This window comes from Carcharodon carcharias, chromosome 11, assembly GCF_017639515.1.
Source record: "Carcharodon carcharias isolate sCarCar2 chromosome 11, sCarCar2.pri, whole genome shotgun sequence".
Classification (NCBI taxonomy): domain Eukaryota; kingdom Metazoa; phylum Chordata; class Chondrichthyes; order Lamniformes; family Lamnidae; genus Carcharodon; species Carcharodon carcharias.
The window spans coordinates 43,582,597-43,607,832 of record NC_054477.1 but is presented as its reverse complement, the minus strand read 5'-3'; the positions used below and the strand labels follow the sequence as shown (position 1 = coordinate 43,607,832).

Genomic DNA, 25,236 nt, shown 5'->3' with positions numbered 1-25,236 from the left:
CTCTTTTTCCTGATGATACAACTCGCTTTTCAACTTTTGCCAAGTTAAAATATGCAACAGATTTGCTTACAATCAACAAACTAACGGAGATGTAAACAAGGAATGTTTAATGCAATCAGAATTACTTATTGCACCTAGAAGTAATTTTGTCAGAATTATGCTATATAAATTGCTTATTTTGCTTTTATCAGGTCATCCTCTCCTGATTTCATGATGAGTACCAAACTGGCATCAAGTCGGAAGAGCACTGGGCAGCTAAATCTAACATCAGGCATATTGAACAGTGGTGGTATTACTGCCGAGCGCAGTAGACATCAGAGAAGCTTTTCTGTGCCAAAGAAGTTTGGTGTTTCAGACAGATCTTCTGATCCTCCACGTAGTGCTACATTGGACAGAATCCAGGCAAATGGACAACAAGTCATTGTGTCAAAAACCCGAAGCTCATCCTCTCTTAAAGACAACATCATTGACCCAACCAATATTAATAATCCCATGAACCTTTTGGCCACTATTTTCTGGTCTGCTGTAGCACTGATGGAGTCAGATTTTGAGTTTGAATACCAAATGGCACAACGATTGTTAATTAAACTTCTGATTCATCTTCCTTTGGATAAGACTGAAACTAGGGAAAAACTTGAAAAACTACAAGGACAACTGAAATGGACAAACTTCTCAGGGTTACAGCAGCTGTTGCTGAAAGGATTTACTTCTCTATCCACCACAGACCTAACTCTACAGCTCTTTAGCCAACTGACTCCTGTTTCTCGAATACCTGTGATAGATTTAACTCAAGCAATAGGTAAATGCATGGAATAATTACAATCATCAAATAGTACTATAGAATTTATTGAAAATGGTTTTGGCCTTTTATATCGAAGTGACATATTTATTTATTGAGTGTTTTTAATTTATAATTGCTTAAAGGAAAACTCGATCATGTTTAAGTAAGGCTTGACCACAACGGGGCAATTTTTCATCTGTCGGTAATTTTGCTGCCAAAGGACTGACAAATGCAACATCTCAGTTAGGCAGTGGGGATGCTGGTTCTGATTTTCTGACAGTTTATTAATGAATAAGACCACTGTTAGCTGAGTAAGAACAGATCCAATTAATTGTATCCACAGTGCATTTTACAAATAATGGGATGGCTTGATTATTTAGGGTACTGTGGGTATAAGTCACATTTACAAGAGGACCAAATAGCAAATTCAGCAAGAAAATAGCAACCTATCATGATATTTTCCAGAGGAAAACTAGAACAAACAGAAGACTTAGATGTACAAGCAGAATACTAACTTGATATCTGAGAGTATCTGAAGGTTTAGAACTGCTACTAAAACTGCCTAACAGAGACATATCAAATCTCAGGCTCTTCAGGAAACCTTCTAAGATTGTGGAGAGTTAAGGTTAAACTTTAGCAGGGATGCAAAATTGGCAGTAATGGATCACCCATCTATTATACACACCACCTGATTTTTTTTCCCCGCTAAGAGTTGATGGAAAAGAAAATTGGGTGAGTTGTAAAGAGGGTTACCAATTCTGGTTGGACATACGCCTGGAGTTTCATCATATAACCTCCTGTTTACTGCCTCACATTCAAACTACCTTTCATTCCTCACCAACACCCTCACCCCCTGCCATAAACTATTTTTTATAATTTATAAATGAAAGTGTTCAAAGAAAATGAAAAAAAATCCCCTATTATTATTCTTCTCCTGGATTGTTTTCAACAGTTCCAGGAAATTAATCTTTAATTCCTGGAGATTGCAGGACAATCCTGAAGGATTGGTAACCCTAGCTGTATAACAAACAGGGATCTGGTACCACCCATTTTGCGCCCCTGGCAGTTTAATTTTACCTCCTGTGAAATGGTAAAGATAACTTATTGTCCTCTGTGACTTTCAACACATGTGCCTGATAATGTGAAAGTAACCAAACTCTTGAAGAGTCACATCTATTTTCACAAATAGGCAGATACACAGGGTGTGGAGGGGAACATGACAACTATCATAATTACCTGGAAAAACTCAGCAGGTCTGGCAGCATCGGCGGAGAAGAAAAGAGTTGACGTTTCGAGTCCTCATGACCCTTCGACAACTCTTTTCTTCTCCGCCGATGCTGCCAGACCTGCTGAGTTTTTCCAGGTAATTCTGTTTTTGTTTTGGATTTCCAGCATCCGCAGTTTTTTTGTTTTTATGACAACTATCATAATTAGAGAGAAAAGGAGCAAATTGCTCTGCATCTTAGAGAAAACAGGCAGACATTTTGTGGTTATATTTAGAAAGTAAAACATTTAAAAACAAACAATTATTAAAAGAGAAGTTGGGCAGCCTATGCTTGGTGGAGGATCAGGGCATAGTAAAATGTTTAAAGTAGATCAGTAAAGTTTATATGTCTACTTAATGTGCATTTCAGTGTGTTCTGTTATGCAGACACTGGTACCTTTGTAAAAACATCTATAAGAAAGTAGTTTGAATATATTTAGCAGTCATGCATATGCTTCACTGATTGAATATGCCCTTTTCAGTATTCATAAATGAAATATTTGGCGATATCCAACCTTTTAGGGTAACCAACAGAATTTCTAGCAAAAAGACCACTAAAAGATCTGAAAGCTTTAAAAGTGGTTAAAAGACTAGATACATTTATTTTTTTAATATTTCCATATGAATGTAAGAGGGCGTTTAATACAAGTCTCCTCTTACATAAGTTTCGTTTTACTATTGATTTGTTGCTGTTTGGACTAACACAAAACCAATACAGTTAAAACATTCAGTTTCCAATGATCTCCTAGATTTTGTTTTCCCAAGTACTATAATATTGTTATGAAAATACTTCTTCACAAGGACCACTACAAAGACTTAACACTTCCCAAAAATCACTTTTAAATTATTTCACAAATTTAAGCAGGAATTGTAAATTAGTTAAAAGAATATTAAACAATAAAAAGCAATAGGCTGTCCTATTTTTCTCAGTGACAGGAACCTTTTGGAACTCTACTTTTTCAATCTATTACCTCTTCTGATGTAAATTTTATGAGATGTCTGATTGTATTGATAAAGTCGATCTTGTTCTCATTTTATTTGGGCACATGATTGACAATTGAGACTTGAATAAATATTAAATAATGCATATCAATGCCAAGGAAAATGACAGCACAAAGAGAAAATATATAGTACAGCAATGAATGGAACAAATCCACCATAGAATTTGACTTAATACGTTTATAAATTTTATATGAAGTTTCATTTATTATACAATGAAAGTCAGCCTATTTTGCTAGATTTTTACAATTGTAATGTTTCTGCGCATATAAGCATTCCTCTCACATTACCGCATTTTATGCTTTTAAATTGAATCTTGACAGCAGTGGATTTTTATGTGAAACTAACTATCCCTGTTGAGACACCTTAACATTATGATTTCATGATGTTACCGATTTAATTTATGATACCTCAAGACCAGGATTTTGTTATGTGACTTTTACACACATTATCTACTCTGCCTGCTTCTGACTAACAATTATGAAGCATTAAGTACCGAAACAAGAAATGACTGAGACCTGATGCAGTGTTCTCACAAAGCTGAGCAAATGCACAGTAGCCCATATGGCACCTCACAGGCTGTGTTCAGATAAACAACGCATGTGCATGGCTATACAAAAAGTTTAAAGGGATTTAATGGAAAGAACTCAAGAAATTAGCTTTAGAAATTGATCAGAATGCAGTAGCAGTTCAATTATCTTTCTGTTATTTGGCTATTTCAGGATTCCCTTTGAATGTTCTCTGCCTCCTTCCACATTTGATTCAGCACTTTGATAACCCTACCCAGTTCTGCAAGGATTCTGCAGATCGCATAGCCCAGGTTTGTGCTTTAGGTAGTATATTTAAGCAGAATTTTTTTAGCAATCATGTTTTAAAACCTAAATGTCTAATATTTTTGTACTACTTCCCTGTTAGGTCTGTATGGAAGAAAAGAACCCCAAGCTTTCCAACTTAGCACATGTAATGACTTTGTATAAAACCCACAGCTATACACGAGATTGTGCTACATGGGTTAATGTTGTTTGCCGTTACCTTCACGAGTCCTTTGCTGAAATCACTTTGAATCTTGTCACATATCTGGCAGAGGTGTGTGTAATATATATTTTTTGCTATTAGTATTTTGGTTTCTTTAGATGTACGTTGTTCAGTATTGTAATCAATGTATTTCACTGGAAACTAAAACTGAAAAAGCTGTAAACGTATAGCAAAATAGACAGTTAAATCTTTGTACTCTTCTTTAAAACAGTTCTGAAGACAGCTCTGTCTGACTCTCCGCAAGAGCATTGATTGACTGGCTGTGTTTCCAACACTTTCTATTTTTGTTTCAGATTTGCAGTATTTCCTGTGTTTCTTATAAATAATAAGTAGTAATGCAGTGTTGTTCCAAACCCTAATTGAATGTAATTTGGCAGGTTTCGTTTAATTTACCGAATGCCCAAATTTAGTAGTTGGAGTTCAACTGTATCAAAGTTTTAAAAGAAAAGCATAAAATAGCCCTCAGCCCTCACACCCCCTCACTCCCCATGCCTCATTCATGCTACCCCATGCCCCCCACCCACCCCCATTTCTCTTTAAAGAAAAGCACTGCTCATCTTACACTGAGGAATAAAATATGTACTGTTCATCAATACTGTTTTAGCCAAAGTCCTATTCTGGTAGATTGTATTGTTTGATCAGTAACAACCAGCACTTAATACACAGTGACAAGGTAAATTTATATTATTTTTAATTTTAAGATGTTTTTATTCCTATTGATTTAATGGGTAGATGGTATTCCGAACATAAGGGACTGATGCATACATCTGATCTGTGACTAGTGAGGTCAAAGAAGTGAAGTCTTGTGGTAATATACATCCAATTATTCATAATGGGGAAAGAAATATGTAACTTCTACCTAGTTACCTAACCAAATTCTTTGGCCTGGATTTTTGCTCCAGGGTCAGGAGTGTAGAGTTGGGACAATTTTCTGCTCCACAAACCTGACCCAGGAGACAGTGGTCCGGAGGGTTGGATTTTTGTTCCTGGGTGGCAGGGTTCCCTGAAAGTTGGGCCTGGTTACCCAGGAATGAGTGCAGAGAATGTCAGGTGCGGTGACAGGCAGGTAGAAGGCCTGCCTTTGTGCACCAGCAGTGTATCAAACTTTTTTAAAAAAGAGAGAAACATAAAACAGCCCTCATCCATCACACCCCCTCAACCCCCCCAACACACTCCCTATGCTCCATTCATGCCAACCATGCCACCTCATCATGCCCCCCGCCACCAAAACCCCATGGCCCCTCATATGCTCCATGCAAACATATGCACCCCTGCTCACCCCCTCATGGCCTCCATCCCAACCTATTGCCTCTGCCCAACCTCATGGCCCCTCATACCCTCTGTACCAACTTAACCCCTCTGCTCAACCCCCATGGCTCCTCAAACCCTCCATACTAACTTATGCCCCCCATCAACCCCCATGGCCCCTCATACCCTCCATGCCTCACCCACACCATGACCCTTCACACCCTCCATGCCAACCTATGCCCATACCTCCCTGGTCCTTTATAGCCCCTATGCCAACTTAGTGTGAAACCATGCCGCCCCAACCATACCCCTTTACCCTTTACCTACCATGCCAACTCACCCAGTATCCACGAGGGGCAGAGCCCAGGACTCATGCTGAGATAAATAAAATAAAGTGCCAAGTGTCTGTTGCAGACTTTATTTTGTTAAGTATTCTCATTCATAAAATCCCATTTACTACAATTACATTACTTCAACTACATTATCCCTTATAACAACAAACATTTCACAAAATTGCTTAATCCCTTATAAGAACAAGTATTGAAGTTCATAGCCCCACTTCAAACAATCCAAAACCATTTGGAACTTTCAATTAAACTGAAATGGCAGGCAACCTACTTTGATAATGGACAGTTGTGAAATCAGTCATGCAGCACTAATCCAGCACTGGTAGACCTAAGGCTTATGTCAACAGACATAGTGAAATAGCAAGCAATATTTTTTGAGAACTCCAGACAGTTTTTCTAAAGACTTAAAGAACAGGAATTTTAAATGCCTTGACAGCTCCCTTTGACAGTTCATCTTGACACTTTTGACAGTTGTTTTTTACAGCTCCTCTTGACAGTTCATTTGGACTCTTTTGACATTTGTTTTTGACAGCTCCTCTTGACACTCCATTTTGACAGTTCCGTGATCTTCACAGTTCCAATGAATTTATGTACTTGTCACGCATATTTGTGCCAACTTTCAGAAATTCCAAAAGACACCTGACCTCCCCAAAGGTGTCCTGGGGCCATAACCAAAGATACCTTTCCAAAAGTGTACCTTAGCTATCCAAATGAATCCAGGAAGTTCAAACCTGCTCCTATCAGGCCTAATCTGTGCATGTCAGGTTTCAGACACCTCTTTCACCAAGCTGTGGGCAGCTGCCTCAGTGAAATTTGCATGTGCAAATCCCAACCTGGGCCCGTTCACGATCCCAGAAAATGCTAGGTGCCATGTTCAGAGTTGGGACTTCCAGATCCGGGCCTCTTCAGCCATTTTCACAATGATAGAGAGGCTCTCCATCGTTGCGAAAATCCAGGCCTTTAATAGTGGTTTCATCAAGCAGCTTATGGAATGGTAGAAAATCTTATGCTTTCAGCAGAAGGAGAATTTCTCTGTCCTCATAGAGCAATGTCCCAATGCCCAAAAGAGTGAAGAGGAATTTCCATTCTTTTGACTTCTCCCAGTCATAGCGGGCTGGATTTTCATCCTTGAGTTGGGTGATGGGAGTCAGGAAAATCCCTGTTTTAGCCCACCACCTCGAGAGAAAGTGTCCGCAAGGATGAGATTTTCATTTGAGATGCTTTGGATGCTGCTGCAGTTGGGCCAACTGACCTGGGAAAAGCTCAGAGGCAGCCAGAAGAACTGTTGGGTGCACAGGCGGGCAGTTTAAAAGGCCCGCCTCAGTAATGTGGGACCTTGTCCCAATTATAACAACAAAAAAGCCCTCCAGCCCCCATCCCTCACGGCCCCACAGTCTCCCCATGTCCCAACCATGCCATCTCCTGCCCCTCACCTACCGCTATGCCCCTTTAAGCCCCCCGGTCAAGGTATGTCACACCCCACCCCATCCATCAACATGGCTTCTCATGCCCCCATGCCAAGGTATGTGCCCACCCAACCTCTATTGCCCTTCATACCCCATATGCCTAGCTATGGCACTTCCATGCCAGTCATCCACTATACAGTGTATCGAAGCAATGAACTAATTACAGTAGGATGTGTGAAAGGAGCTTAAAACAAAACAGTCACTCATTGATAACTTTCCACTTTCTTAAAAAAAAACTTCTTTTTACTCCAGGTCAGTGAAGTGTCAACAGTCCAGACCCTTTCAAGTATCAATAGTTGAAACTTTTGAGGGGAGAGACAGTGGTTTAGGGGTAAAGTTACTGGACTAGTTGTCCAGAGGCCAAGGCTATGCTCTGGGGACAAAGGTTTAAATTCCACCAGAGCAGCTGGCTGATTTTGAATTCAATTAATAAAATCAAGAATATAAAGTTAGTCTCACTGATGTTGATCATGAAGCCATCATAAGTTGTTGTATAAACTCACCTGGTTCAATAATGCCCTATAGAGAAGAAAATCTGCCACCCGGTCTGGCCTACAGGTGACGCCATACTCACAGCTGCCCTCTGAAATGGCCTAGGAACCCACTAGTTTCAAGGGCAGTGATGGGATCACATCCCATGAAAGAATAAAAAAAACTGCAAGCACTTGAAATCACACAGCATAGATCAGAGAGCCAGAGTTGCCAATCAAACAAAGTTTTCCTTGGGGCTCAGGTGTTTTAATACTCTGATGGACGTTTGGACTCTCAACCAAGAATACATAATGAGGCTTGGTTGAGAGTCCAGAACTCCATTAGCTTGCTGGAGTGTCTAAGTCGCAGGGAAAACATTGCTTGATTAACATATCTCTCTCTCTCTTTCTCTCTCCCCCTCTCTCTAATCTATGCTGTCAATTTCACAATTTATTTATACAAGATAAAGAGGCATAAGGGGTCATAGGGGTTATTTGGGGGACATACCTTGGCATGGAAGGCATGAGGGACCATAGGGGTTGTTTGAGGAGCATACCTTAACATGGGGGCCATAGGGGGTGGATGGGGGCATGGAGGGGCCATAGGGACTGGGTGGGTAGCATACCTTGACATGGCAGCATGAGGAGGAACTTTTAAACTTGCCTTTTGAAAGGTTAATTCATGAGACTAGGTTCACAACACCTCTGAGGTGCCAAAACCATGACACTTTGAAAAGTTGGCCCAACTCCATGAAAATTGCGGAGGACCAGAATATGCCTATCACTGCAATGGAACCTGCCAGGTCTGGAATGGAGGGTTCAGGCTCGCAAGCCAAACCAACCCGCACCCTTAAAAGACACTCCTGAAAATCAGAAACCCCGGAAATGGAGTCAGGAACCCAGTAATCGGGACCCATCCGCCAATTTTAAAGGGCTCCTAAGTCATCCCGAGCAGGTGAAAATCCAGTCCAGAATTCAGAGTGCAGGTTTAGTTTTTGAGAATCCGCATTGTGGACCGCTAAATCCAAATTTACTCAAGTGAGTGCTCAAAAAGTGTTTGATTTTATTCAGGAAAATATAAAGAAGTAATGTAAGTAGATTTAATGTTTATATCCATGTAATCATTCAGTTTTAGCACTTTTCAGCATTCATTTACGTTAGTCACTTGGCTTAATGACATGAAGTTTAAATCAACTTTGAAATGAGCTAATGAATACACCTTTGACCTAACAGCTGTTGGATAAAGGTCTTCCCAGCATGCAACAGTCATTACTGCAGATCATTCACAGTCTTCTAAGCCATGCAGACTTATCATCTATACCTGTTAAGCAACTTAACATGGAAGTCCTGAAAATCATTGAAAAATTTATTCAGGTAAATTATTGACCAACAAGCAGTTATGGTTTTTGCTTTGCTGTTTCTACTCAAGTCAGTTACTGAAATCAGTATTGTAGGTTTTTCATGCAGTATAAAAGATTTATTAGCACAATCTGTTGTCACTTTAATACCACTGCTTAACAATTAAGGGTTTATCAATGGCTGTTAATGTGGATTTTATGCTGTTTTCAATTGGTTACAATAAATTATTCAATAATGAACCTTGTCACTAAACTGAATTAAAGCTATTGGGCTTGAATTGCCTCCTTGTCACAATGGCAGCAAATCCTCAACAGGGTGGGACTTCTACCCACCAAGTATTTGCAAATCCTGATCCATTTTCTAGAACAGGAATATTTACATACTTTAGATAGATACCTGCACCATTTACAGCGATTATCCCAAACTAAGGAAGGAAATTCTTTGTCAAGCATTCCCATGTATTTGGGTCCAGCAGTTTCATTGGATGAGAAAATATATACAGTGCAGAAACAGGCCATTTGGCCAAACCAGACATGCAGGTGTTCATGCAGAAGAGATTAAAAAATAAAGTACGCTTAAAAAAAAAATAGGCTCTGTCATCAGTTGTGGTAGAAAATTGTTTTTTTTAAGTTTAAATGCCTGCCAGAATTCAAAGTCAACTTGTAGAGTGTCCTAGTATTCAAAAGTATTTGACTGTATCTATATTGCTATGGAGGCACTGTTTAGTATTGCCTTTTGGATACATAAATCAAAATTCACTTTCTTAATATGCAGATACTAGCTGATTACCAATGTAGAACTGTATACGTTGATGCCCACTTCCCCACAAGTAGTTCATCATTTAGTGGCAGTCTAAATTTTCATAGCTCTTAAAAGGATTTGAAGACTCAATGGCTAGCAACTAGGCATGATGATTTTTCAAACTATGCACTAAGATTGAGGTAATATAAAATTAATCCCATGCCTTGACCAGGGTAATAATCAAACAGAATTTTGTCATGCTCAAGCAGTTTTTAGGCAACCAAAATGGCAACAATACTCCCCATGTCATAGAACATTGCAACAAGTACCAGTTGACTGATAATGAGTAGGCATCAGTGCAAAAGGAAAATAAGAAAGGGCTACAACATCTGCTTCCTGAGGAAGCAGGATGAGTAGCAACACAAAAGCAGTGATAACACTTGATTGATGTCTTCTTCCTTTGTGCTTCTGCACTTGGGCAGTTATCCTGCTGGCCTCTGGAAATTGGTGTATCCTATGGCTGCCTGCCAGCATGTGGGATAGGAGGTTCAGAGAGGGTTTGGTAGGAGAGAAGTATGGGCCTAGAGAGGCCCAAACATTCTTTCTGGGGGCCAGAGGAGTACAATACTCTTGCTTGTGCAGTTTCTCTTGGGAGCTACATAAATCATAACTGTTGCAAAGCTCATGAAAACCTTAGTGGAAGCTGAGATTTAAAAAAGGAACTACTAGAAAACGTGTTTTTAAAGTCTTTGGGCTTTTTACATGCCATCCACCTGCAGGTCTCCCCAAGGCCTCATTCTTGCTAAGCATCACCATATATGGGCCAGCGAATAGTATGGTTCCCTTCCCACTCATTTTTGCTCATCATAGTGAAGCTCCTGTCTGTTTTGGATAGACGCTTTTAGACCTCCATTGGCAAAGGGGACACAAATTGAGAAAAGTGCTGGGAAAAAAATCCTCACCACAGCTTGATATGTGAACAATAAATTAAAATGGAGAAGCTGTCAATTTTTTTTACCAGTTTGGGTTACAGACCTGGGTGTTCATCTTTAGTTAATCGCAAATATTTGAAAATAATTGATGTTAGCTTTATCTTTACAGAGTGCTCACTGGAAGGAGGCCCTAAACATTCTTAAGCTAGTAGTCTATCGATCTGCAAGCTTGGTCTTGCCATCTTGTCAACACAGCGACCCGTCTCAAGTAGATATGCATCGAATGTGGAAAAATGCTTCGAAAGAATTGCCAGGGAAGACATTGGAGTTTCACTTTGACATTTCTGAGGTATTTTTTATCGTTGAGCTACTCTTCTGGCACCTCTCCTGCACAATGACTGCTTACTTCCACCTCCACAACATCATGCAACTTTGCCCTGCTTCAGCCCATCTGCAGCTGCAAATTCATCCATGTCCTTGTCATCTGTAGGCTGAACTACCCCAATGTTTTCCCTGCTGGATGCCCATTCCCAACCCTCCATAAACTCATTCAAATTTCCTTTTTCTTATTGACCTGCATTGACTCCAGTCCCTCGAATCTTCCAATTTAAAATTCCCATCCTTGTGTATCAACCCCTTCTTTGTTTTGTTGTTCCCTAACTCTGCATTCTCCTTTACCCTCCAACTTCCCCCCGTCCTCACCATGTAGAACTCTCCATTCCTTGAACCCTCACAACACCCTATTCTCTTCAATCCATCACTGATGAACTTGTCTTCATCCATAAAAGTTCCACCTTTTGAAATTCCTTCCCTAAATCTCTTTGCCTCTCCACTTCCCTCTCTTTCTTTAGGCTTCCCCTTGAAATCCACCTCTTTGACTAAACACATTTTCTATTATTACTTTTTCTGGCTCGGCATCCATTTTTGCCTCATTATGGACCTATGAAGTTGTTATTGCACAGCCAATGGTAAATGCTGAGTTGTTCAAATCCCAAAGGGAAACTTGAAACAGTTGCCACAACTTATTTTGCAATTTGTATAAATTTCGAGATGCATGCCTTGAACTCAGTAGTAATAAGACCCCCAAGTTTTATAGGTTTTTACAAAACTAGATTAAACATTTATTAATAAGAGAAATGACTTTAAACACATACATAGATCTACAAATTTCTATGATAACTTCTAAATCCCCTACTTAATCTGACTCCCAGTTACATTTATATTAAGGCAACAGTAAGACACATGGGGCAGAATGTTGTGCTGGTTAGGCAGGTGTGTGCCCGACCCGAACAAGCTTAAAATGACGCATGATGACATTGGGCAAGCGTCTATCTCCAAATGGTAGTACAATCTGATGCACCTCCCTCCAGCTTTCATTTTCTGAAGCATGATGGGGCCTCCATTTTCTCATTAAAATATTACCCTTAAGGTAATAACATTCTGGAGTACATTTTGCCTCTGTTCCTGAGTAAGCTGTCTGAAATAAATGTTTCATTTACAAATCCTTTTTCTGTAACTTCACTAACTTCCTTGAGTTAAGCAGTTCAGCTGAATTGTCCTCTAGCCTTTCTTCCTGAACAACCTTATTAAACACAGTGTCAGCTAATTGGATTTCCACACCTTCTTGCCTTTGAACTTCCTGTTCTTCTTGTTTCAATCTATGAGCCTGTGATCTCATTATCACACAATCTGGAAACAATCCAGGATGCTCTCTCTGCAAAACTTATGTTGAAAACACCTCTACAGGCTGCTCAACTACCAAAGACATCACCCACATTTGTGATCCAGCTATATCATTAACCAGAATAAATTGAACCCCTGCAATGGGCAATTTTTCCACTACTCCAACAATCACCTCACCTGTTTTCCACTTACTTACTCTTTAAATTTACTGTCCACAACAGAATAGGTTTAGCATCTCCATGAACCCCACTTATTATCACCTGTTCCTACAATACTTCCTCTGAACAACAGTTGTCACTATCCCACAACATGAAGGATTGACTAGCCCCTGTGTCTCTTAAATTTTAATGTTTTTACCCACTCCACGTGTACATATGGACTTACCCTTCACACACAAAATCTTTAAACATTTCAGCAACCTACTCCTCAGAATTCTCTTGGGTAAATTGTGAACACATTCCCACTTCTTTACCTATTACTGATTCTCCCTGTTTTAACTGCACACAAACCACTGTTTTTTCCTGTGCCTGAACCTCAGACCCTAGAGTACTTTTACTTCCAGTACTTTTCTGCACCCCTATAATTCCAACAGATTTTCCCTGCAATTTCCAGCACACAGATTTTGTATGTCCAACTTTATTACAATGAAAACACTTCAATTTTCGAATGACATTTCTACCCTCAGCACCTTCCTTTTTATTCTGAGAAAAAACTTCCTGCGAATTTCTACCTACTCATCTTCCCTGACTACCCACCTTCCTTTCACTTTCCCCACTTTCTATCCTTTTCTGATTTAAAAGGGTGACGAGAAAAAGGTTTAGCTCTATGAACTAGCTAACTGCTTGTCTTACTGTTTCAATTCTCTGTTCCTACACATGAGTTCTCATTACCAAATGAATTGAATCTTTAAATTCTTCCAAAAGAATTACCTCTCTAAGAGCTGCATACATTGTCTCTATCTTTAATACCTATATCCACTGGTCAAAATTACTTTGTTTACTCTTTCAAGCTCAAAAGAAGTTTGCCCAGATTGTTTTCTCATATTCCTAAATTTCTGCCTATATACCTCAGGAACCAGCTCATATGCACTCAAAATAGCCTTTTTTACCACATCATAGTTCACCGACATTTCTTCTGACAAAGAAGCATAAACCTCATGTGCTCTACCCACCTGTGCTGTAACAACAATGTCCATTTTTCCTGTGGGCATTTAATCTATTTAGCTATCTCCTCAAATGAAATAAAGGGCAGCATTTTCCGGTCAGCGAGCAGGGGTGGGGCCCGCTCACCAACACGTAAAATGACGTGGGGTTATGTCAGCTGTGCATCCCGATGTTATCCCGCGTCATTTAGATTTCCAGTTAGGCAAGCACGCAGCCAAGTTGGTCAATGGCCTATTAAGGCCATTAAAAAAGTAATTAAACTGATTAATGGACCTGAGGCGAAGAGCCCAGGCAGCCTTCCGAAAAAGCATGAAACCTCATTCACAGACAGGATGAGGTTTCATGAGGGATTTAAAATATTCTGAAACTTTTTAAGTAAAAGTAATGGGCATGTCCCAGCTCATGTGACAGTGTCACATGAGGGGACATGTCAGGAAAATTTTTTCTTACCTTTAATAAATTTTTAAAACTTCAACCGATCTCCCCAAGGCAGCACTTTGCCTCAGGGAGATCTCTGCGCTCTTCCGCGCGTATGTGTGAAAGAGCGCATAGACCTGCTCAAGGAATCCCCCTCTCCCCCCACCCAACCTGTACAGGGAACGCACAGCACTTCCAGGCGGATATCACGCTTGGCAGGCCTTAATTGGTCTGCCCAAGTAAAATGGCGGCGCGTTCCTGACCAGAGGCATCAAGCGGCAACCTGTCCGCTCGCACCTGCTACCACACAACCCCCCCCCCCCAATGGGGGAAAATGCTGCCCAAAGTATGCTTTCACATCTCTTTCCTCAAACTTTAGAAGAGCTTGTACAAATTTAAACATCTCCCCACTGGGTTTTAAGTTAAAGATCTTTTACTCATCAGAACTTTCCTCAGAATCTGTGATCTCTTTTTAAAATTCCAGCCTTTTAAGCTGGTATGCCCTTTATCTTTCCTTCTCTCTTTCCATTGCCTCTCTTTCTTTATCCTTCTCTCTTACATGACATTCCAGTTCTAGCTTCCTTACTTTCTCCTACCTTTCTGCTTGCTCCCTATGAAATGCCCTGTCTTTTTCTGCTGCCTCTAAGTCCAGTTTTTTTCACATCCAATTCTTTTTCCTTTTCATTTGCCTCCTTTTCAACTTTTCTCAGTTCCTTTGCTTGTTCAATTCAAGTTTCTTCATTTCTAACTGAAGGCTCACTACCTCCAGCTGTGATTCACTAGTGTCAGGTATCACTTCCAACTTTAAATGCTATGCTATACCTCCAATTATATCTGCTTTCTTTGCCCTGGCAGGTAACCCCAATTGTAATTTATTTGACAATTTTATTAACTTAACTTATAGTTATCTTTTGTAAATCAGCCAAAGTTATAACTTCAACTCCCTTCAACCCACCTTCTCAAGGGCAACTAGAGATGGGCAATAAATGCTGGCCCAACCAGTGAGCCCACATCCCATGAATGAATTTTTATTTAAATTTGAGCAACTGCCAAAGCCATGTTGCAGTCTCACCACTTTAAAAAGCCTCACACCAGCTCCTGAATTCAAAGTGCTTCTCATGCTTGTAACCTCAAGATTCACCAACTCCAAACTAATCAAGGCATTTTAAATGTATCCCTGACAATCCCCCAACTATGTTATGGCACAGCCGATGGTAAATGCTGCGTTGTTCAAATCCCAAAGGGAAACAGATGAATAGGTGGTTTAAGAGGAGGGAGGATTTTAGATTCCTGGATCACTGGGACCGTTTCTGGGGACGGTGGCACTTATAAAAGCGGGACGGTCTACATCTGAACCAGAGCAGGACTAACATCCTTGTGGGCAGGTTTGCTAGTGCTGTTGGGAGGAGTTTAAACTAATTCAGCAGGGGGAAGGGACACAGAATGTTAGCAGAATAGGGACACATCATAATACAGTAAAAGAATCAAGTCAGAGGGAGCATAGCTGCATTAGGTTTCAAGTTTTCTCAGTTCCTTTGCTTGTTCAATTCAAGTTTCTTCATTTCTAACTGAAGGCTCACTACCTCCAGCTGTGACTCACTAGTGTCAGGTATCACTTCCAACTTTAAATGCCATGCTATTACCTCCAAGGCTGGTGTTGACAGAAGGCTGCTTTAATGACTGGATACCAGTGTCCAGTGGCGTATCACAAGGATCTTCTTTGGATCCCCTATTATTCGTTGTTTATATGAGCGACATAGATGACTATGGGGGGCGGGGGTAGGATTACTAAGTTTGCGGATGACACAAAGATTGGCCAGGTGGTTAACAGTGAGGTTGAGTGTCTTGGGCTACAGAAAGATATAGACGGGATGGTCAAATGGGCAGATAAATGGCCGATGGAATTTAACCCTGAAAAGTGTGAGGTGATAAACTTTGGAAGGAGTAATTTGAGAAGGAAGCATTCAATGAACGGCATGACACTAGAAAGTCGTGAGGAACAAAGGGACCTTGGCATGTGTGGCCATAGATCTCTGAAGGCAGGGGAGCATGTTAGTGGGGTGGTGAAAAAGGCATATGGGACACTTGCCTTTATCAATCGAGGCATAGATTACAAAAGTAGGGAGGTCATATTGGAGTTGTATAGAACCTTGGTGAGGCTACAGCTGGAGTACTGTGTGCAGTTCTGGTCGCCACATTATGCGAAGGATGTGATTGCACTGGAGTGGGTGCAGAGGAGGTTCACCAGGATGTTGCCTGGCATGAAACATTTAAGTTATGAAGAGAGGTTGGATAGACTTGGGTTGATTTCATTGGAGCAGAAAAGACTGAGGGGCAACCTTATTGAGGTGTAGAAGATTGAATGGCATGGACAGGGTGGATAGGGAGCAACTGTTCCCCTTAGTTGAAGGGTCAGTAACGAGGGGGCACAAGTCCAAGATGAGGGGCAGGAGGCTTAGGGAGGATGTGAGGAAAAACTTTTTTTACCCAGAGGGTGGTGACGGCCTGGGATGCGCTGCCTGGGAGGGTGGTGGAGGCGGGTTGCCTCACATCCTTTAAAAAGTACCTGGATGAGCACTTGGCACGTCGTAACATTCAAGGCTATGGGCCAGGTGCTGGTAAATAGGATTAGGTAGATAGGTCAGGTGTTTCTCATGTGTCGGTGCGGACTCGATGGGCTGAAGGGCCTCTTCTGCACTCTGTGATCCTGTGAACCGCCACAACTTGTTTTGCAATTTGTATAAATTTTGAGATGCATGCCTTGAATTCAATACTAATAAGGCCGCCAAGTATAATAGGTTTTTGCAAAACTAGATTAAACATTTATTAATAAGAGAAATGATTTTAAACACATACATAGATCTACAAATTACTATGATAATTTCTAAATCCCCTTCTTAATCTGACTCCCAGTTACACTTTTGTTAAGCCAACTGTAAGAGACACAGATTTTAAAAGTCCTAAGCAAGGTGTCACATGATACCCTGAACCAGTCAAATTCAAAGTGAGTTTTCTTAACTTCAATTCTTCGAAAACAGCAGCTTGAGGCATAGATGCTGAAGGTTTTTCACACTCGTTAGATCTTAAAAATGCCCACTCTTACACACAGCCTTCACTCCTTTATACATATTTTCCCCTTTGGATGCAAATTCTCATTGTCTTTGGACTTTATGGCCAGGATTTTCTGGTTGTCGGGCGGGCTCGGCGGGGGCGGGCGGGAGCGGTCACAAATCGGACCACTGCCCGTGATTGGGCTGCAACCATCATTTCACACTGGCTGGCCAATTACCAGCCAGCCAGTGTGAATCGCACACTGCAGTACTCAGTGCTGCCTTGTGGGGTGTGGAGGAGGGCAAGCGTGGAAGTTCAGCATGCGTGCGGGTGTGCACAGTAAAAGCTCCCTGAGGCACAGAGCTGCCTCAGGGAGCTGAAGCTTTTTAAACATAAAAAATGAAGACGTCAGTAAAGGACTCTGTCACATGAGCAGTGACATGTTACAAATTGGTTTGAAGAATTTTTGTTTTTCCAGCTATTTTTATTTTTTTCCTTCAGACCAGCTGCCTTTAATCCAATTAAGTTTCTCACACATTCACAGACACAGGCACCATTATTTTTCAATAAATTCCAATAACAATATGAAAATTATTATATCTTCCTGACAGAAGTGCTGTGGGATATTTTGTACATTAAGAATACAACATAGATGCAAGTTGTTGTGTTTTGCTTAAATATTATTTAAAGCTATTCCCTCTGTGCATTGTTACCATAGTGTAATGGAATCTCTCTTTACACATGTTTGCATTTCCCACTCCAGCAACCTTGTGATCTTTCTGAGTGAAATTAGCTGTTGGTGCTGATTAAGGACAATTTCACACTGAGGGCCAATGATCAATGGGAACAGGGCTAAGACTATGCAGGCACATTTTGTCATTTGTTGTATTTGATTAAAATTACGTATTTCTGAAGAAAGTAAAATTATATCAATCATTGATGGTGGCATAGTGGTGATATCACTGGACTAGTAACCAGAGGCCGAGACTAATACTCGGAGGTTATGAGTTCAAATCCCATCATGGCAGCTGGTGGAATTTAAATTCAATTACTAAACCTGGAATATAAAACTAGTCTCAGTAATGATGACCATGACAACTATCATGGTAAAAACCCATCTGTTTCACTAATCTGTCCTGCCGTCCTGCCTACATGTGATTCCAGACCCACAGCAATGTGGTTAACTCTTAATGCACTTTGAAATAGTCAAGCAAGTTACACAGCTCAAGGGCAATTAGAGATGGGCAACAAATTCTGGCCTTGCCAGGGACACACTCATCCCATGAAAGAATAAAGAAAGAAAAATTGCTATGTGGAATAAATTATTTTATCTGAGGGAAAAAAATCAAACTGAATGGGGGAAAAGCAAAATTTTGTCAAGCCTCATCCTATTGACCCATGGAACATGGAAAATATCTATTGCTGTATATAATCAATACAATGGACCGAATAACTACAGTAGAAAGTTTTTAAAACAAAACTGAATATGTATAAAAAAAAACATTTTTTCATAAAAAGCACCTGTTGGAAGCTTTTCAGGTGTCAGTTTTGTAGATTTTAGTTTTAACTTAATTATTCAGTGACATTCCCTTAGATCCTATTACTTCCAAGTTACATCAATGCATCGAGTAAATTTGGTCCCTAATTCGATATTATTTTAGATCATGATACTGATACCTTTTTATCTGAAATGAAAATTGTATTATTGGAAAATCTAGTAAAGCATTAAGAATTTACCTCGGAAAATATTTTGAGCCTATTGTTAACAGAGTACGTTTTGGTCATTTCCTAGTCATGAAATAAACATTGATGCTTTTATTAAACATTGATGCCTCATGCAGTTTCCACTGTTTACATTAGTCAACTCCCATCATTCATGACCCCCTCTATCACAAATTTGTTTACCCGCACGTATGTGTATGTACACCAAATCGTGGTTTGCAGCCCCAAAACTTCACTTATCCGCGATTTAGAATATTAAACTCTTACCTTTCCCACGTAGAAAGGGCACACTGAGCATGTGCCATCTCTGCACATGCGCAAGTTCATCGTTCGTGACTTCACCCTTCATGAGATTTTGCAGGAATGGAACCCCCACAAATGATTGGTGTTGACTGTAGACTAATGCTTTTAAAAATTGATTCTTTCCTGGTTCGCCCATGATTGACTATATTGTATGCAACTTAAACATTACCTGCTGTCTGATACTATAAAACACCGATTAGAGATCATGAACATCCTGCAGATATTGCCTGTTCCTATTTTGTAGATTGCTTTTTAATGAATACAGGAAATTAGAGTCAGTTAATTAATGATTTGTGAGATAAGATTGTTCTACAATTTTCTTTTTTTGGAGACTCCTGTGATTGGAAGAAGTTATGATGATCTGCATGGTCCATCTGGGAGGGATGGAAAACCTAGGGCAATAGCTGTCACCCGAAGCACTTCATCTACCTCATCGAGCTCTAATTCAAATGTTTTGGTCCCTGTGAGCTGGAAGAGACCCCAATTTTCCCAGGTATGTTTGAAATACTTAACCTGCTGTGTGTCACCTTGACTTTGTATATACTGCTATGATTGAATCTACATGAAATGTTGCATGGTGTATACTGGTCATTTAAAACAATGCATAGCATATGAAGAAAAAGAATGGGTAAATGGCATATTGTTTTAATTTTATCATGCATTCTTCTACAGAAAAGAACACGAGAAAAATTGGTGAATGTACTTACGTTGTGTGGTCAGGATGTGGGTCTAACCAAAAATCCTTCTGTAAGTTGATGACTTTGTTTATGCAAGTAACTATTTAACTATAAGATATAAATAAAATAACTAAGTATAGACCAGACATCCATTAAGCTTTTTGAAACACCTGCACCCCAGAGAAAACATTGCTTAATTGACAGCTCGGGCTCTCTGATCTCTGCTGTCAATTCCATAATGCTTATTTACTCAATGTTAAGTGGTTCACGGGTTTGTGTTTTTTGTTATTGATACGTTAAAGGATCTGGACAGTTAACTATTGGCTTGTAGTGAAATGACATTTTTTTCAACATAGTAGGAATTACTTATTTTAAAAGTTTTATTTTCACACATTCTACTACACTATAGAGTTAATTTGGTCTATACAGGTCAATGAGTATGCAAGTGTCATAGGGCTTGGCATTGGGGGCATGAGGGCCCATGAGGGTGGGTGGAAAGGCAGAGCTTAGCATAGGAAACATGAGGGGGTGGCATGGATGGGTCATGGGGAATGTCTGGAGTGGGTGGGGGGGTGAGGGCTGGAGGGCTTGTGGCCTGGATTTTTCCTAAGGCAGGCAGGCTGGGTGGGAGTGGGCAGGGACAGGCCCGGAGCCGATTGCCACCTACAATCGGCTGCACGCTGCCATTCTACACTGGCAATTGACCCGCCTAACGTAACGCACAGCCAGTAGCGCTCAGCGCTACCTGTGCGGGCGGTGGGGAGGAGGGAGAGTCAGGGCCTGCGCTCTTTCATGCATGCATGCAAAAGAGTGCAGCAATCTCTCTGAGACACAGAGCTGCCTCGGGGAGATTGAATAGATAATAAAATAGTGAACAAATGTTGTATAAAAATTTACTTAAACACGCCCCCTCGTGACAGTGTCACATGAGTTGGGACACGTTTGTAAAGGTGGGAAAAATTATTTATTTATTTTACAAAAGCTTTAGAAAACCTCATCCCGCCCGTGGATGAGGTTTCCTAAAAACGCAAAGGCCACTTGGGCATTCTAAATGACTTTAATTAATCTCTTAATGGCTTTAATAGGCTGTTATCATTTTGGCCGGTGCGCGCCCGCCAAACGTAATATCGCAATGGAGTGTGGTGACGTTGGGACGCACACCCGACATCATCGCGTGTCATTTTATGTGTCGACGTGTTGGGCCTGCCCCTGACAAAGTCCCATAGCACTGCAATAGGCCTTTTAATTAGCCCGCCCCTGCACCAGGCAGCCCCTGTGGCTGCTGACAAAAAGTTTTCTGGGTCAGCTGGCCCAACTCCAACCTGCACCTGCCCCACACCCCAGCAATGAAGATCCAATCTTTACAGGCACTTTCTTCTGAGGCGGGTAGGAAAAGCTGGGAATTTTCCTGATTTCTGCTACCTGTCTCAAAGATGAAAGTCCAGGCCTATAAAGCAGTAACAATAAAATATGTAAGTTTACTGTTCAATTTGAATCTTGGCTCGAGTTTTCCAGCTTCCCTTGGCAGGTTCCCCCGTGGCAGGGCCAGTGAACCATTGAAATCTCCATTCACGTCGTCGGGACCGGAAGATTCCGCCAGGGTGAGGGGCTGGAAAATTCCAGCCTATACACCCACCCCTTTATATCAGAATTATAGAAATTATAAGAATGAAATTTATGCACAAGATCATTGGTGTTTTGTAGCTTACCATAAAATTGTGTGTGGGTTTACATCCCTCCAGTTAAAATTATTTTAAAAATTTAAAGTTAAAATTTAAATTCTGAATTAGGTACCTTTTTAACCTATCCAGTTCCTACTTCAGTCCAAATCCACTGCAGTGATAGAGGCATTAGCAAGAGCCTATTACATCTGTCATTACTACCTGTGCTGCCAGAAGAATACAGGTCAAAGTTCAGTTAGGTGGGCATACTCAGGTCCAGTGTTTTCAACTGTAGATTCAGTCCAATGGCAGGAATTTTACTCATGCTCGTTATTTCAATTTTTTATTATATATTTTAATTGTGAAATTAATAAATCAACTATCAACACTAATCAAGACAACGGCTCCTCAATTATGTTTTCTGTTTTTGTATACAGAAAAGAATGTTTTCATTTTTTATGGTATCAACAGTTGATTTTTGCATGGTCAACATTAGAAAATTAAGAAGATAACAGTAGAACATTTTTCTCATCTGTGGGCAGGATCTTCCAGTTGGCAAACACCAGGGTTGGGGCCCACTCGCCGACACGTAAAATGATGCGGGATGACATATGGGTGGAACTCCCGATGGCACCCCGTGTCATTTCCACTTTCAGGACGGTGGGGGTGCAGCCGAGTCAGCTGCGTGCCCGCCGACCTGTCAACTGGCCTATTGAGGCCATCGAGACACTAATTAAAATCATTAGTGGACCTGCCCATCCAACCTTAAGGTTGGTAGGCAGGCTGGGAGCCCTGGCAGGCTTCAGAAAAAGCACGAAACCTCATCCATGGGCAGGGTGAGGCTTCATGAGGGTATTTAAATTTTTAATAAAAGTTTCAGTTAAAGTTATGGACATGTCCCAACTCATGTGACAGTGTCACATGAAGGGACACGTCAGGGAAATTTTCCTATCCTTTTTATTGTGAATTTTAATTCAGAGCCGATCTCCCTGAGGCAGCACTTAGCCTCAGGGAGATGAGTGTGCTTCCTCGCGGACGTCACGCTGGGCGGGCCTTAATTTGGGGTGCCAGTCGGAGGTGAGCCCACTCCCGCACATTCCCCCCCCAACAGGGGAAAAATTTTTCCTATGTTTCAGAATATATATGGATTTAGGAATATCTATTACCCAATATAAGTTTTAGCTATTCAGAATTTTTTGCCTCAATAAGTCTTTCTGGGCTTCATACATTAATACAGTCTTACTCAATAGTTTTACATGATTTGTGATAGATATAACACAAACTCCAAAAAGATTGCACAAAGCTCAAAGTAGCCCAGTGCACCAATACATTGGAGAAGTCAGATCCTTGTTCTCTCCTGGAATTTTCCATCTGAAGTGTTTCCAATGCTGTTATTTTTCCAGAAGGCAAATTAACCAGGCACCTTCCGGCAATCAAATAAAGGATAACTTTGTTGTGGGCCTGGGAACAGGTAATCTGACGCCTCTAAAAGGGAGGTAGAATTAGCCAATAACTGAAGAAGAAATAAAATTTAAAACTAGCATGCATTTTAGCTTTACATAAAGCCATGTAATCTTTTTGCAAATGATTAGATTAAAAAATGGATTCCACAAGTTTTAGGATCACATATATGTTCAATCAAATATTTTATGTTGCATGTCTATATAAATATACAAAACAATCTGTTAAGCTTATTGTACACTGCTCACTGATGCCCAGTTTGGGTACTGCCAGGGCCACTCAGCTCCTGACCTCACTACAGCCTTGGTTCAAACATAGACAAAAGAGCTGTACTCATGAGGTGAAGTGAAAACGACTGGCCTTGATATCAAGGCACATTTGACCCAAGTGTGGCATCAAGGATCCCTAACAAAACTGGAGTCAATAGGAATCAGAGGGAAAACTCTCAGCTGGTTGGAGTCATACCTAGCACAAAGGAAGATGATTATGGTTGTTAGAGGTCAGTCATCTCATCACCAGGACATTAACTGCAGGAATTCCTCAGGATAGTGTCCTCGGCCTAACCATCTTCAGCTGCGTCATCAATGACCTTCCTTCCATCATAAGGTCAGAAGTGGGGATTTTCGCTGATGATTGCACAATGTTCAGCACCATTTGCGACTCCCCAGGTACTGAAGCAGTCCATGTCCAAATGCAGCAAGACCTGCACTACATCCAGGCTTGGGCTGACAAGTGGCAAGTAACAGATGCACCACACAAGTGTCAGGCAATGACCATCTCCAATAAGAGAGAATCTAACGATCACCCCTTGCTGTTCAGTGGCATTACCATCACTCAATCTCACACTATCAACATCTTGGGGCATTACCATTGACCAGAAAATGAACTGGACTAGCCATATAAATACTGTGGCTACAAGAGCAGGTCAGAGGCTAGGAATCATGCGACAAGTAACTCACCTCCTGACTCCTCAAAGCCTGTTCACCATCTACAAGGCACAAGTCAGGAATGTGATGGAATAATCCCCACTTGCTTGGATGAGTGCAGCTCCCACAACATCCAAGAAGCTTGATACTGTCCAGGACAAAGCAGCCCGCTTGATTGGCAGCACATCCACAAACGTTCACTCCCTCCGCCACCGATGCACAGTAGCTGCAATGTGTACCATCTACAAGATGTACTGCAGGAATTCACCAAGGCTTCTTCGACAGGACCTTCCAAACTCACGACCATTACTATCTAGAAGGACAAGGGCAGCAGATAGATGGGAATGCCACCACCTGGAAATTTCCCTCCAAGTCACTCAGCATTCTGACTTGGAAATATCTCGCCATTCCTTCACTATCGCTGGGTCAAAATCCTGGAACTCCCTTCCTAACAGCACCATGGGTGTACGTCCACCACGTGGACTGCAGCGGTTCAAGAAGGCAGCTCAACACCACCTTCTCAAGGGGAACATAAATGCTGGCCTGCCCAGTGAAGCCCACATCCTGCAGTAATGTCCTGGTGATGAGATGACTGACCTCCAACAACTAAATGAATAAGTAAAAAAAAAACATTGCTCACTCAGTCCTTGCATCACAGCCAAATCTTGTTTTACTTTAAAAAAATCATATGAGTTGTGTCATTTGTTGTAATATCAAGCTATTTATTAGGCATATGGTTTTAAAAGTCATGTTAATGAACATCATTATTTGTACTTTGTACATACAAAGCAATTAATTGCAGTTACTACAGGATAGTTGATCAGTTAATTAGTTATGATGTTTTACTAATTTTCAAATAAGTCTATCTGAATGCATTGATTTAGGAAGACTGGTGAAAGGCTTTTCACAATGGAATTGTATCACCTGGATGACATCAATTCCATGTACAAATGTTATTGGAACATTTCAGAGCAACTCTCTTAAATAAATAATTGATTGGTATTCTTATTGTTATTTATAGCTGTCCATGGTATGTGTGACATTGATAATCTTTTACACTAAGTAAGCATTCCATTAAATGTATGAATGCACCCAGTGGAAATACTTTTATACTGAGATGAGGATATTGTCTGTTTTAGGTTATTTTCTCTTCAAGTGGGGATCTTGATCTTATTGAGCATCAGGCAAGCCTAGTGTCATCTTCAGAAGATGGCCCAAGGGATCAAGAAAATATGGATGACACAACAAGTGAACAACAGTTCAGAGTTTTTAGAGATTTTGACTTCCTGGATGTCGAACTGGAGGATGGAGAGGTGGGTTTTATTAAAATTTGCATTAAAAAAATCTATGGTTTGGTGGAAAGGATATAGGCTAATGTTTCTAATAGAGCTGGGTAGTTATTTTCTTCTGCTAGCTATTAACCAAAAGCTAAAAAAAAGTGATTGTTTTGATACCAGAATGGTTAACGGATCTTCCATTATTATTAAATTTGGATGAATAAGTTATCATCTTTGTTTATCACTTACTGGA

General features: G+C 40.7%; 1 protein-coding gene across 6 annotated transcripts in view; it reads left to right on the top strand.

Annotated features, from left to right (window-relative positions):
- Positions 1 to 25,236, top strand: part of LOC121284064 (protein furry homolog) — a 520,851-nt gene that overhangs the window by 432,943 nt on the left and 62,672 nt on the right. For all 6 annotated transcript variants that reach the window (XR_005944426.1, XM_041199077.1, XM_041199078.1 and 3 more), the window contains exons 44-51: positions 192 to 799; positions 3,767 to 3,864; positions 3,960 to 4,130; positions 8,844 to 8,984; positions 10,812 to 10,991; positions 19,313 to 19,474; positions 19,654 to 19,728; positions 24,846 to 25,019. Coding sequence is in view for 5 of the 6 variants with exons in the window: in XM_041199077.1 (XP_041055011.1) it covers positions 192 to 799; positions 3,767 to 3,864; positions 3,960 to 4,130; positions 8,844 to 8,984; positions 10,812 to 10,991; positions 19,313 to 19,474; positions 19,654 to 19,728; positions 24,846 to 25,019 (1,609 nt within the window). In the remaining variant the exon portion in view is untranslated. The remainder of the gene's footprint in view (positions 1 to 191; positions 800 to 3,766; positions 3,865 to 3,959; positions 4,131 to 8,843; positions 8,985 to 10,811; positions 10,992 to 19,312; positions 19,475 to 19,653; positions 19,729 to 24,845; positions 25,020 to 25,236) is intronic.